General features: G+C 38.0%; 1 protein-coding gene across 1 annotated transcript in view; it reads right to left on the bottom strand.

The window, feature by feature from the left end:
• The window catches only part of LOC128651846 (ornithine decarboxylase-like), an 80,103-nt gene that overhangs the window by 20,888 nt on the left and 43,130 nt on the right, over positions 1-16,085 (bottom strand). The window contains exons 5-6 of the mRNA XM_053704830.1: positions 3,007-3,141; positions 1,281-1,446 (exon numbers count right to left, since the gene is read on the bottom strand). Of these exons, the coding sequence (XP_053560805.1) occupies positions 1,281-1,446; positions 3,007-3,141 (301 nt within the window). The remainder of the gene's footprint in view (positions 1-1,280; positions 1,447-3,006; positions 3,142-16,085) is intronic.

Below are 16,085 nucleotides of genomic sequence, written 5' to 3'. Positions count from 1 at the left end.
GTTGGGTGTGTGGGTGGTGGGTTTTAATGTTGGGGGGAATATAGTACCTTTTTAAGAGGTAAAAGAGCTGATTACTTTGGGGCAATGCCCCGCAAAAGGCCCTTTTAAGGGCTATTTGTAAATTAGTATAGGGTAGGGCTTTTTTATTTTGGGGGGCTTTTTTATTTTATTAGGGGGATTAGATTAGGTGCAATTAGTTTAAAAAATGTGTAATTATTTAATTATTTTCTGTAATTTAGTGTTTGTTTTTTTCCGTACTTTAGATAATTGTATTTAATTGTATTTAGTTTAGGGAATTAATTTAATTATAGTGTAGTGTTAGGTGTAATTGTAACTTAGGTTAGGTTTTATTTTACAGGTAAATTTGACTTTATTTTAACTAGGTAGCTATTAAATAGTTAATAACTATTTAATAACTATTGTACCTAGTTAAAATAAATACAAAGTTGCCTGTAAAATAAAAATAAATCCTAAGCTAGCTACAATGTAACTATTAGTTATATTGTAGCTATCTTAGGGTTTATTTTATAGGTAAGTATTTAGTTTTAAATAGGAATAATTTAGTTAATTGTAGTTATTTTATTTAGATTTATTCAAATTATATTTAAGTTAGGGGGGTTAGGTTAGACTTAGATTTAGGGGTTAATACATTTAATATAGTTGCAGCGACGTTGGGGGAGGCAGATTAGGGGTTAATAAATGTAGATAGGTGGCGGCGATGTTAGGGACAGCAGATTAGGGGTTAATAATATTTAACTAGTGGTTGCGATGCAGGAGTGCGGCGGTTTAGGGGTTAATATATTTTTATAGTGGCGGCGATGTCCGGTTCGGGAGATTAGGGGTTAAAAAAATGTATTTTAGTGTTTGCGATGTGGGGGGCCTCGGTTTAGGGGTTAATAGGTAGTTTATGGGTGTTAGTGTACTTTTTAGCACTTTAGTTAAGAGTTTTATGCTACAGCGTTAGCCCATAAAACTCTTAACTACTGACTTTTAAATGCGGTACCAGTCTTGACAGGAGAGGTTGTACCGCTCACTTTTTGGAAGACTTGTAATACCGGCGTTATGCAAGTCCCACTGAAAAAATAGGATACGCAATTGACGTACGTGGCTTTGTGGTATTTTCGAGTCTGGCCAAAAAAGTGAGCAGTACACCTGTACCTGCAAGACTCGAAATACCAGCGGGCGTTAAAAAGCAGAGTTGGGACCTCTCAACACTGCTTTTTAAGGCTAACGCAAGACTCGTAATCTTTAGGCTCCTAAAAAATGCTAGGAACTCTCACCTGCTCGAATGCTGGCTCAAAATCAGGTCGTCCAGGCAGGCCCCCTCCTATATCAAGAAGTCTCATCTTAAATCCAAGCTTCCGGCCAATATCAATCACCTTCCTGGCATCTGAGATGGTCTTGTCAAATGCATGTGGATTTTTATTTCCAGTACCAACATGAAAGCTACAGAAGATGGAGTTAATTCAAGTAATATTCAAGATCATCTTAAACGGATTTATAATCACAATCCTGATAACAGTATATTAAATAGGATTTATAATCACAATCCTGATAACAGTATATTAAACAGGATTTAAAAACAAAAACCTTCAAAATGTTAAATGGCAGAAGACAAAGGAGACCCTGTTGCTGATGGTCAGAAAAGGGTAAGCACCCCAAGGACTTCTGGATTTGTACGTTATTCTTTTCTAAGTATGTTATTTTAACATTGTAATTTATGGGGGGGGGGTAAGTATTTAGGATTTTTAACAATGAGCTCACATAGGAGAGGTCTTCCAGTGGAGATAAATGTATTGATAGATAAAGATTATCAATGGGTAAATTGTCACCAAATATGCCAGCAGAGGGGTTAACACAAGTATGGCTGCTATATTAGGCACATGATTTAGATGAATTTCTGAACTAGTGACATTTACCCATCACTGAAATATTTTGTTAAAATATTGATTTTGAAGTACATACAATGTAATCCCAAATTGCAGATGGCAAGTCTGTTTGTAGTTGACTGTCATGTGCGGCACTGGCTCTAGGCCTTGTGGGGATTGGTGCAAGGTAAAATGTGTGGCCCAGGGCTGTGGTGGATTGCCCATCAGGCTCATACACAGAGTCTCAGTACTCAGTGACAGCTAAATGTGTCACGTGAGCTCCCTAAACCACATACACTGCTCCATGTGAGAGTAATTGGAGCATTATTGTGTGGGACCAGACAGAGTGCAAAGCCTGGTCAGTGCAATGCACCTTCAGCAACTGCAAGGAGTTTGCCCTTGTTTTGTAACTGTTGGGGAATTTCCTTTTCTGCTATTCATCTTTAACTCACTGGGGCCGAATTATCAAGCTCCAAATGGAGCTTGATGCCCCTCTTTCTGCGCGAGCCTTCAGACTTGCCGGAAACAGCAGTTATGAAGCAGCAGTCTAAAGACCGCTGCTCCATAACTGGTCCGCTGCCTCTGAGGCTGCGGTCTGCAATCCGCACGATCCTATATGATCAGGCTGATTGACACCCCCTGCTAGCGGCCGGTTGGCCGAGAATCTGCAGGGGGCGGCATTGCACAAGTAGTTCTACTACAGCGTATCATATCGGGCAGACATTGATAAATTGGCCCCACTATCTCTGCTTGGCTTTTCTCTTACCTGTTACCATGTATTTTCCAGTGCCCCTTTAGTATTTTATTATATATATATATGTTATTATTTATTATTTTATTATACTCTTTTATATCACTATTCTTTGCTCCCTCCCTTGTTATCCAGCAACAACCAAGAGAAGCTGCTGTTCAAATAAATCATGTGCACCACTGATATCAACCAAGATTATTGGAACAAATTTATTTTACAGTTGCAAAAAAATAAACAAAACACAGAGTTTCCCTAATGCAGCACAAGTATATGTTTTGTACTTCATGCTACAGTAACATTATAATTTACATGTATGTAATTAGATCAGTTTGACAAACTTGACAACTAATTAGAGTTTGGCCAGTGCAGATAATGATTAAATTGTACCTCACACCAATAACATTGACATTTAGTCTCTTTGCTGCCTCCAGAAGGTCTTCACAACTCTGGACAGAGGCTCCAAATTTCTTGCTGAGGCAGCACAAGGATTCAGAGTCATCAGCCTTAATGCGGAGAATCATCCTGCACAAGAGAAGGGACATGTGATGAGGACTTTTATTGAAGATCTCTGAAAATCCTTGTGAGAAGCTACGTGAATATCATATGACATCCTTTCCATTTTTTGTTTGCTTCTCACGTATTTGTCTGCTTAAGTACAAAACAAAACAAAAAACAGGATTTTTTCTTCTAATAGATTTTACAGTTTTAATAAATTATTGGAATAGCCTGGGGGGGGAACAAAACATAACACATCAGCTCTTTTTTAATATTTAACAGATATGTGTCTTAAGTGTCCTAGTGAAAAACAATTACGTGCTCTAATGAATTATCATTAGTGACCCTGCAATTCTATGTTAAACCCCTGAAAAGGCTTTAAATCTACAGATGCACTTTTCTCTTTGTTTTGTGTTGCAGTATATTGTACTTTTGGTGCATGGTCTAAAATATAAAACGTACAAAGAAAGACTCTATGATCTAAATATGTATAGTTTAGAGGATAGAAGGGAAAGAGGTGACGTGATAGAAACCTTCAAATATGAAGGGACCTAATAACGTTGAAGCTGTAAGCATTTTCCACAAAAAAATAAATGCCAAAACAAGGGGTCACAAACTAAAGTTAGAGGGTAGCTGATTCAGAAGAAATTTGAGGAAGCATTTTTTTGCAGAAAGGGTGGTGGATTCATGGAATAAACTTCAATTTGAGGTGGTAAACACAAAGGCCTCTATTTATCAAGCCGTCGACTTTCTATCATTCGACGGCACCAATACGCTCGCCTAAGATCGCGTAACATCGCCGCTGTGGACCTGAATACGTTCGCCAAATTTATCAAGAAAACTGTCAAAAAGCCGCGCACCAAGTATGGTGCGATGAGCAGTGGACTGTTGTTAACTAACAGTCATCGATCTCGCTGCTCTTCGGCTTTTTCCCAGCTTTCTTGCTATACTGTCACTAAGCACCCACACTAAACTAAACTGTTTTTCCCACTAAACCACCGCTCCCGGAGCCCCCCGCAACTAAATAAAGTTATTAACCCCTATACCGCTGCTCCCGGACCCCGCCGCAACTCTAATAAATGTATTAACCGCCGCCACCTACATTATACCTATTAACCCCAAATCTGCCACCCCCTATACCGCCGCAACCTACATAAAGTTATTAACCCCTATCCTGCCGATCCCGGACCCCGCCGCAACTAAATAAATTATTTAACACCTAAACCGCCGCTCCCAGAGTCCACCGCCACCTACGTTATATTTATTAACCCCTAATCTGCCCCCCTACACCGCCGCCACTATAATAAACATATTAACCCCTAAACCTAAGTCTAACCCTAACACCCTCCTAACTGAAATATAATTTAAAATAATCTAAATAAAATTACTACAATTAACTAAATTATTCCTATTTAAAACTAAATACTTACCTGTAAAATAAACCGTAAGATAGCTACAATATAACTAATAGTTACATTGTAGCTAGCTTAGTTTTATTTTTATTTTACAGGCAACTTTGTATTTATTTTAACTAGGTACAATAGTTATTAAATAGTTATTAACTATTTAATAACTACCTAGCTAAAATAAAGACAAAAGTACCTGTAAAATAAAACCTAACCTAAGTTACAATTACACCTAACACTACACTATCATTAAAATAATTAAATAAAATAACTACAATTAAATAAAACTAATTACAATTAAATAAAATTAACTAAAGTACAAAAAAACAAACACTAAATTACAGAAAATAAAAACTAATTACAAGAATTTTAAACTAATTACACCTAATCTAATCCCCCTAATAAAATAAAAAGCCCCCCAAAATAATAAAAAGCGGAGCGGGTCATCTTCAAGCCAGCCGACGCGGAGCATCCTCTTCTTCCAACTCCCGACGAATGAAGGTTCCTTTAAATGACGTCATCCAAGATGGCGTCCCTTGAATTCCGATTGGCTGATAGGATTCTATCAGCCAATCGGAATTAAGGTAAGAAAAATCCTATTAGCTGATGCAATCAGCCAATAGGATTGAGCTTGCATTCTATTGGCTGTTCCAATCAGCCAATAGAATGCGAGCTCAATCCTATTGGCTGATTGGATCAGCCAATAGGATTGAACTTCAATCCTATTGACTGATTGCATCAGCCAATAGGATTTTTCCTACCTTAATTCCGATTGGCTGATAGTATTCTATCAGCCAATCGGAATTCAATGGACGCCATCTTGGATGACGTCATTTAAAGGAACCTTCATTCGTCGGGAGTCGGAAGAAGAGGATGCTCCGCGTCGGCTGGCTTCAAGATTGACCCGCTCCGCTCCAGATGGATGAAGATAGAAGATGTCGCCTGGATGAAGCCTTCTGCCCATCTGGAGGTCCTCTTCTGCCCTGTCAGGGTATAAGAATATCATAAAATAGTATACACATGTATACTAATAAATAATAATATGTCTGTGTACACCAAATAATTTATTTTGTTTATGGGACCCAAAAGGGAAAATGTATGTAAACCAGCCCCCTCTCTCACTCATCAAATAAATTACTTACAGAACAAAGAAATGTTTTCAAAGTAATCTTAGAGGAGACATTTGGTCTATTTAAACAGTCATTTCAAAGAAAATGACAAAAGTTTAAACTGTTGAGATAGGATAGGACCATTGAGTCATTTCAAAGAAGGACAAATTGTCTCAAAAGATAATATTAGCTATATGCTCAGTATATGACATCAGATAGGAGACACTTTTCCTGATTAACATAGCTTTTGAAGCTCACAGCCCTGCTGTGTATGGAAACAATAAAAATGTGACCAAGAAAAAACATGTTTACAACGTAGCCTAGTTGTCTGGCGTAGGTGACATATTTTGTGGAAAAGAAACCATTCACAGTTCAATGCAAATTAGTGCCTGCTGTGTCAAGTATACAAACACTGAACCATGGACTTAAAGATAATTTTTTTTTTATTCTCTCTGTTTTCCAGAAATCTCATGAAAATTATAGGAACAACTGATGTAATGGGATATCTGAATGAATATCTGTAAAATGAATGTATAAATGCTGGGTTTCATATCAATATGATATTTGTGGACCTAAAAAGCAATGATTAATAGGAACATTTTAGATAAATGCTGCAAATAGATTTATACATATTTGACAATTGTTCCTTTTTGGGGGGTTTTTCAGGAAAACAAGATATCTTTAGACATAAAAACAGACATATGGATATTTTATATTTTAACATAAAAATTAATAACCCTATTATTTTTATTTCAGATCTGCATAGACAAGATTCATGCATTCAAGATTTATTAGAATTATGAAATATATTATATTCATGTTGGGATACAGTGCAGTACTGAATATAAAACATGCTGTATTTGTATGAATATATATATCAGGATTTTAAATGCTATTAATTTTGGAATAGTTAGCAATATAAATTACTTTAATGTAATATGATATTAAAAAGAATTTGATGTTTCATGTTAAAATAATCAAGAAATTGACATGATGCTACCCTGTCTGGAATTTAGGTTGTAAGTGATTGATGCAAAAAGTTATGGTCTGATAAATGATCACTTTATAAAAATGTATTAAATTGTTAAAAATGTTAGAAATGGTTAAATGAATCTGTTTGTTTGTCATGTTTTGATGGCCAAAATCCGGTGTTGCAATGCAAGAATTACAGCTAAAAGACGATTGGTTGTTAACAAAGATGCATCTCCCTGACAACATACATTCCCAAAATGAACCAATAAGAAGGGACAAGGTTTTCAAGGGCATTCCCATTTTTCACACCTATGATTAGACAATATGAGTTGTATGCAGGATAGGGGAAGAAACTGGCTGCTGATGATTTTGCTAACTTGACTGAAAACTGTTGCATGGGACTCAGTCAAACTATAAGCAAAGTGGACCATACTTTTTCTTATCAATTGCAATTACACTTATCTTTATATGAGGTGGGACAAACAAGTTTTGAAGCTGACTTATCGATTTGGTTTTCATTTTGGTAAAGTATTAAAAGATTGCTAAAAATATAGGTAAAGATTTAAGATAAGCATTCCTTGTTGCTGTAGTAAATACATTTTAAAGAGCATATGTGTATTTTAAAACTTGTGTTTCATAGTCCTGTATAGTGTTAAACTTGCCTTTTATATGTTAAGTTGTTTATCTTTGCAATATAGATATCTATCTTAGAACTGGTTTTAATTATAAGTAACTCAGAATTTGTTCCAGTTTAAATAAATGGATATTTAAAGTAACTGTTTACATTAAGAATATATGTACTTTTAGTGTCCTAATTAGAATTATATTAGAACCAATTGTAGCTATATAGCTGATTGTACTGTTGAATGCTAGTAGCTAATATCTTGGAATCTCATTGTGTTAAAGGGACATGACACCCACATTTTTTCTTTCATGATTTAGAAAGAGAATGCAATTTTAAACATCTTTCTAATTTACTTATATTATCTAATTTGTTTTATTCTCTTGATATTCGTTGCTGAAAAGCATATCTAGATATGCTCAGCAGCTGCTGATTGGTTGCTGCACATAGAAGCCTTGTGTGATTGGCTCACCATGTGCATTGCTTTTTCTTCAACTAAGGATATCTAAAAAATGAAGCAAAATAAATAATAGAAGTAAATTGTAATGTTGTTTCAATTTCTATTCTCTATCTGAATCATGAAAGAAAGATTTTGGGTTTAGTGGCCCTTTAATTGAATGAAAGGCTATTGTGAATAAGGCTAGTTTTAAAGGTAAACTTTTATGAACTTTGCATAGCATATTTTAATAGTTTTAAACGTGTATAATAGTGACTCATACTCTGGTTCCTACAAATATATTTCAATTTGTTTATAGATATCAACTAATAAAAAAGAATTCAGGAATTTATATTAATTTTATGGTTTTTGGTATATGCATATTTTTGGGTTTAGCTTAAAGGATAATTATTAAATATATATTGTGTTATAACCCAGCCATATACTGACATATTATTTGGAAGCGTTGTGTGAGGTATTATTAATATTTATCACATTGATATAATATATTTGTAATAAATAGAAATTATTATTAAAAAAAAAAAATTCATATTTCGAAATTTAAGGTATAATTTTTTTTTGAAAAATTGAAAAAAATATAAATTTTCTCCTGTTAAGTGTAGTCAGTCCACGGGTCATCCATTACTTATGGGATTATAACTCCTCCCTAACAGGAAGTGCAAGAGGATCACCCAAGCAGAGCTGCCATATAGCTCCTCCCCCCTACGTCATATCCAGTCATTCTCTTGCACCTAACTAATAGATAGGATGTGTGAGAGGAGTGTGGTTATTAAATTTAGTTTTTATTTCTTCAATCAAAAGTTTGTTGTTTTAAACAGCACCGGAGTGTGTTGTTTCTTCTCAGGCAGTATTAGAAGAAGAATCTACCTGAGTTTGTGAATGATCTTAGCGGACGTAACTAAGATCCATTTGCTGTTCTCGGCCATTCTGAGGAGAGAGGTAACTTCAGAACAGGGGACAGCGGGCAGGGTTCACCTGCAAAGAGGTATGTTGCAGTATATTATTTTCTAAGGAATGGAATTGACTGAGAAAATACTGCTAATACCAATATAATGTAAGTACAGCCTTAAATGCAGTAGTAGCAACTGGTATCAGGCTGTTATGTATGTATGTTGGCACTAAAGTATTTCTGGGGAATGGCACTTCACTAAGAAAATACTGTATACATATAAATTATAGCCTTTCTGCAGTGACAGCGACTAGCAACAGGCTTTTATTATCATTTCATATTTTAAAACGTTTACTGGCAGGTTAATCGTTTTTCTCTCTGAGGTACTTGGTGAAAAATTTATGGGCATTATTTTCCACTTGGCTGTCGTTTATTTTGAATAAAATCAGTTTACTGAGCTTCCCCACTGCTGTATTATGAGTGGGAGGGGCCTATTTTGGCGCTTTTACTACGCATTAAAAATTCAGTCACAGTCTTCCTTATTGTCCCTGCATGATCCAGGACGTCTCTACAGAGCTCAGGGGTCTCCAAAACTAGTTTGAGGGAGGTAATCACTCACAGCAGACCTGTGAGACTGTGCTTTGACTGTGATAAAAACGTATATATTTTATCTGTTATTCGTTTTTTGGTATTAAGGGATCCATTTGCTAAAGGGTGCAATCCTTTGCTAAATTAATGCATTTCATGTGAAAAATTGATTGCTATAACTAAACTGGTTCATTGTTATCTCAATGTGACAGTTTTTGTGTGCTTCTTAAAGGCACAGTAACGTTTTTTATATTGCTTGTAAATTCATTTGAAAAGTATTTTCCAAGCTTGCTAGTCTAATTGCTAGTTTGTTTAAACATGTCTGACACAGAGGAATCTCTTTGTGCAATATGTTTAAAGGCCAATGTGGAGCCCAATAGAAATTTATGTACCAATTGCATTGATGCTACTTTAAATAAAAGCCAATCTGTACATGTTAAGAAAAATTCACCAGACAACGAGGGGGAAGTTATGCCGACTAACTTGCCTCATGTGTCAGTACCTGCATCTCCCGCTCAGGAGGTGCGTGATATTGTAACGCCAAGTACATCAGGGCGGCCATTACAAATCACTTTACAAGACATGGCTAATGTTATGACTGAAGTTTTATCTAAATTGCCAGAACTTAGGGGTAAACGAGACCACTCTGGGGTGAGAACAGAGTGCGCTGATAATGCTAGGGCCATGTCTGATACTGCGTCACAATTTGCAGAACACGAAGACGGAGAGCTTCATTCTGTGGGTGACGGATCTGATCCAAATAAACTGGATTCAGACATTTCAAATTTTAAATTTAAGCTTGAGAACCTCCGTGTATTACTAGGGGAGGTGTTAGCGGCTCTGAATGATTGTAACACGGTTGCAATCCCAGAGAAAATATGTAGGTTGGATAAATATTTTGCGGTACCGACGTGTACTGACGTTTTTCCTATACCTAAAAGACTTACTGAAATTGTTAACAAGGAGTGGGATAGACCCGGTGTGCCTTTCTCACCCCCTCCTATATTCAGAAAAATGTTTCCAATAGACGCCACCACACGGGACTTATGGCAAACGGTCCCTAAGGTGGAGGGAGCAGTTTCTACTTTAGCTAAGCGTACCACTATCCCGGTGGAGGATAGCTGTGCTTTTTCAGATCCAATGGATAAAAAGTTAGAGGGTTACCTTAAGAAAATGTTTGTTCATCAAGGTTTTATATTGCCACTTCTTAGGGACTCTTATAGATTCTGTAGAAATGAAGATTTATCTGACAGAGGTCAGGTTAACAAAACTTCTAAATGCTTGCCGGGTCCTTCATTCCATTCCACACCCGTCAGTGGCTCAATGCATGGAGGTAATCGGCTTAATGGTAGCGGCAATGGACATAGTACCATTTGCACGCCTGCATCTCAGACCACTGCAATTGTGCATGCTAAGTCAGTGGAATGGGGATTACTCAGATTTATCCCCTATGCTGAATCTGGATCAAGAGACCAGAAACTCTCTTCTATGGTGGCTCTCTCGGCCACATCTATCCAAGGGGATGCCCTTCAGCAGGCCAGATTGGACGATTGTAACAACAGACGCCAGCCTGCTAGGTTGGGGCGCTGTCTGGAATTCCCTGAAGACTCAGGGATCTTGGACTCAGGAGGAGAGTCTCCTTCCCATAAATATTCTGGAATTAAGAGCAGTTTTCAATGCCCTTCTGGCTTGGCCTCAGTTAGCAACTCTGAGGTTCATCAGGTTTCAGTCGGACAACATCACGACTGTGGCTTACATCAACCATCAGGGAGGGACAAGGAGTTCCCTGGCAATGATGGAAGTCTCAAAGATAATTCACTGGGCAGAGTCTCACTCTTGCCACCTATCAGCGATCCACATCCCAGGCGTGGAGAACTGGGAAGCGGATTATCTAAGTCGCCAGACTTTTCATCCGGGGGAGTGGGAACTTCATCCGGAGGTCTTTGCCCAAATACTTTGGCGTTGGGGCAAACCAGATCTGGATCTCATGGCGTCTCGCCAGAATGCCAAACTTCCTTATTACGGATCCAGGTCCAGAGACCCGGGAGCGGTTCTGATAGATGCTCTGACAGCACCTTGGGTCTTCAACATGGCTTATGTGTTTCCACCCTTCCCGATGCTTCCTCGATTGATTGCCAGGATCAAACAGGAGAGAGCATCAGTGATACTAGTAGCGCCTGCGTGGCCACGCAGGACCTGGTATGCAGACCTAGTGGACATGTCGTCTTGTCCACCATGGTCTCTACCTCTGAGACAGGACCTTCTGGTGCAGGGTCCTTTCAAACATCCAAATCTAATTTCTCTGAGGCTGACTGCATGGAGATTGAACGCTTGATTCTATCAAAGCGTGGATTCTCAGAGTCAGTGATTGATACCTTGATACAGGCTAGGAAGCCTGTTACCAGGAAAATTTACCATAAAATATGGCGCAAATACTTGCATTGGTGCGAATCCAAGAGTTACTCATGGAGTAAGGTTAGGATTCCTAGGATATTGTCTTTTCTACAAGAAGGTTTAGAAAAGGGTTTATCCACTAGTTCGTTAAAGGGACAGATTTCAGCTTTGTCCATCCTTTTATACAAACGTCTGTCAGAAGTTCCAGACGTTCAGGCTTTTTGTCAGGCTTTGGCCAGGATTAAGCCTGTGTTTAAAACTGTTGCTCCGCCATGGAGCTTAAACTTAGTTCTTAACGTTTTACAGGGTGTTCCGTTTGAACCCCTTCATTCCATTGATATCAAGCTGTTATCTTGGAAAGTTCTGTTTTTAATGGCTATTTCCTCGGCTCGAAGAGTCTCTGAGTTATCTGCCTTACATTGTGATTCTCCTTATCTGATTTTCCATTCAGACAAGTTAGTTCTGCGTACTAAACCTGGGTTCTTACCTAAGGTAGTCTCTAACAGGAATATCAATCAAGAGATTGTTGTTCCTTCATTGTGCCCTAATCCTTCCTCAAAGAAGGAACGACTTCTGCACAATCTGGACGTTGTCCGTGCCCTGAAATTTTATTTGCAGGCAACTAAAGATTTTCGACAAACTTCTTCCCTGTTTGTCGTCTATTCTGGACAGAGGAGAGGTCAAAAGGCTTCGGCTACCTCTCTCTCCTTCTGGCTTCGTAGTATAATACGTTTAGCCTATGAGACTGCTGGACAGCAGCCTCCTGAAAGAATTACAGCTCATTCTACCAGAGCTGTGGCTTCCACTTGGGCCTTTAAAAATGAGGCCTCTGTTGAACAGATTTGCAAGGCTGCGACTTGGTCTTCACTTCACACTTTTTCCAAATTTTCCAAATTTGACACTTTTGCTTCTTCGGAGGCTGTTTTTGGGAGAAAGGTTCTTCAGGCAGTGGTTCCTTCCGTATAAAGATCCTGCCTCCCGTCATCCGTGTACTTTTAGCTTTGGTATTGGTATCCCATAAGTAATGGATGACCCGTGGACTGACTACACTTAACAGGAGAAAACAAAATTTATGCTTACCTGATAAATTCCTTTCTCCTGTAGTGTAGTTAGTCCTCCAGTCACCACTGCACCCTATAGTTTCTCCTTTCTCGTTTGGTTTCGGTCGAATGACTGGATATGACGTAGGGGGGAGGAGCTATATGGCAGCTCTGCTTGGGTGATCCTCTTGCACTTCCTGTTAGGGAGGAGTTATAATCCCATAAGTAATGGATGACCCGTGGACTGACTACACTACAGGAGAAAGGAATTTATCAGGTAAGCATAAATTTTGTTTTTCATATTTCAAAATTAATAAAAAGTAATTTTTCATATTTCAAAGTTAATAAAAAATATTATTTTTCATATTTCAAATTTAATATTAATTTTTTTTTTTAATATAATTTTTTTTCTCCCTCTCTCTTATTGGTCAAAATTGTATTAGCATTTTTATCTTATTAAGTACAACACTAAAGTAATGATGTCTTCAGCAAAAAGTAACGCTAGCGTTTCTGTACATGATGAAATTGTGCCCTCCCCAAAATCCTCTATCCATGAAATGGTTCAGGCAAAAACTCTCAAATTAGAAGCCATGAACCACCTCATGACTAGACTTGATATTGGGGACGATGTCTCCATGTATATTAAGGGGTGTAAAGCTAAGGACAAAGGTTTAGTTAGAGATATGTGGTTTGAAGATGGGGAATTATGCCAAATTTTACTGCAACTTAATAAATGCACGGAATTTAGGGGGCGTGATGAATTAAATTTCAAAACTTGGCCGATCCTAATGTATTTGAGCTGTGAGATTCTAGCCAAATGGCAGGACAAGACAGACAATTAGGACGGCTAAGGGTTGAAAATTATTCATTACGAGAATTTAAAGAAGCCTTTATTCTCGGAAAGCTAATAAAAAGGTTTCTGACTTAAATAAATATAATCAGAAATTAGTGGCTGAATTTAAAGCTTTAGAAGAAGAATATGAAAAATGCCAAAATGAAAATAAAACTTTAAAAGCTAGATATCGTGAGGCTGAAAAAGGATATGAACAAGAAATAAATAAATTAAAGAGACAAATCAACAGTAATACGGAACCTTTAAGTAATAACACTAATGCTGAAATGTTTAACTCAATTAAGGACTGGATCAGAAATGAATTTCCAGATACCAGACGGGAGGATAGACAAAAGTACCCACATTATAGCCCTAATTCAGGCCCAGAGATAACTTTTTCCCCTAGGCAATTACCTAACTCTGGAGGACAAGATGATTATTATGCCTCAGAGGAAGAGGGCAGTTACTATAGCGGGTCAGAAAGGGGGGCTAGCTTCTCAGACAGCCCATATAAAAATACATGGGTAAGATTTCAGCATAGTAAAGATAGGACAGATGAAAGGCCCCCTAACTCAAACAATAAGTTCCCAATGAAATCCAGTAATGTACTAAATGAAGTGTATGAGACCCCTACAATAATTAAATTCCTAAAGAATGCAGTACTCCCATTTTCCAAAGGGGGGGCCACTTCCATAATTGACCACTTAGAGGCCTTTGAAAATGCTTTATCTATAATGAATGTTACAAGTGAGCAGTTAAAAATTGAATTTCTACCCTGGGTATTTGAAGGTAAACATCACAAATTCTTTGCTTCACTAAATGATATGAATATTCATTCCTGGAGTGAAACAAAATGACAGTGCAGAAAAGAATTCGGGCAACATCGCACTAAAACTGCAGCGAAAATAGCCGTGTATGGTTTAAAATGTAGTGCAAATCAAAGCCCAATAGAATTCCTTTCCGTACTGAAAAATGCATACAGTATGGCTGAAGATAATCCCATATTTGAATGCTCAGAATTTGTGAATTTATTTTTTGAAGCACTGCTCACACCCATCAAAATTAATTTAGCTAGAGATTTTGATGAGAACCGTTCATTGGAGTGGCTGATCAAAGAGAGTACAAAGTTCTACGCTATTCAGCAGTCCGGTAACAGGGGGTTAAAATGGAATCAAAACCCAAAATTGTGCCAGAAACTAGGGTGTCACCTAGCCCCCTCAATTTGGAGTCTAAAAAGAAAACCTACGCGGAGGTGGCCAGAGGAAACAGGCCATCTCCACAGAGGTTTAACTCTACCCCTCCCCCAACACGGGCTGAGGCACAGAGAGATTATAACCAAAGTGGGAAACATACTCAGGTAAATAATTACCCCCAAAGAGAATACCCCCAAAATAATTGGTATCCCAGCAAGAGTAGACACAATAAATGGCGAAGATATTCTCAGTAACCAAACACCCCAAGTAAATAGTGCTTCCCAAAATACTAATGTTGAACAAGTTGAACCCCAGGGGCAACCACGCCAGGATACAAACAGTGGCCCTGATTCTGAGGGAACCCAATGGTCCAGGAATCACTACTATGGGCCATCAAGAGATAGGCCCAGGGGTAGAGGTAACTTGTACGATCAAGTAGATAAGCTTTATACCCAGTTAAATCAGTTGAGCGAACAATTTGTTAATATGAGTCAACCTTTTACAGCTCAGCAACCAAACAATACTTTTTTTAGGGGTACAGCCAGTGGTCAGCAGTGGGCCACAGGCACAGTCGTAAATACTGCAGTATCACCTGAAAGGGAGGGGAGAGATATACAAAATGTAATGATAAATGTCAATAATGGTACTAATCATGTTCTCTCCCCACAGACCGGAAACAGACAATTTAGCTGTGATGACGAGCAACCTCAGCCAGAAAGCATTAACAAATACCTTCCTTTGCAGTGTTCTCATAACCTTGTTTCCACAGATGCAGTACACAAGAACCCAGTCGACCCTGTCATAGAGGAGACCGGTAGGTATGAAGTTTCCTCTGCATCAGGTAACACGGCGGATTCAGGTAACACGTGGCGAAGCCCACAGATGTATGATAATGCCAATTTTATGTGGGAAATGGTAGAAACTGCAGGGAGATATTATGTATTAGCTGAGCTACAAGATTCAGTCTCCAACCCTATCATGGGATTAATTGATACTGGGTCTCAGGCAACTATTTTATCCCACAGGTACTACACACAGCTAAATGAGCTAACACCCCACAAACCTAAAATAAAAGAATTTGATGGTTCACTAAAAGGTGTTGGGGCAACTCTCTAAAAGTCCACGGTACGGCATGGTTAAAATTTAAACTGGGGAACAGGGTCATAAGACACCCTGTCATTGTAGTGGATCTGCCAACTGATCGTTTAATTATTGGTAGTGATCTCCTGAAGCGATTAAGCACCATAATTGATTGCATAAATATTGTAATTTGGTCACAAGTAAAACGGCCAATTAATTATGAGCAATCTGGTGGTGGAAGAGAAACCAGATGCTGTGGAGATTCATTTCAGGAATAACTCTGTACCTGAAATCACTATTTTACAAATAGATGATCAGACCCCTTTAAGTGGCTCTGATGGTAATACTTTTAAAATTTCACCTGCAAAGATAGCGGATATTTCCTTAGA

Source organism: Bombina bombina, chromosome 3 (genome assembly GCF_027579735.1).
Source record: "Bombina bombina isolate aBomBom1 chromosome 3, aBomBom1.pri, whole genome shotgun sequence".
NCBI classification, from domain to species: domain Eukaryota; kingdom Metazoa; phylum Chordata; class Amphibia; order Anura; family Bombinatoridae; genus Bombina; species Bombina bombina.
The sequence above is the reverse complement of the archived record's forward strand: the minus strand, read 5'-3'. Positions and strand labels throughout refer to the sequence as shown.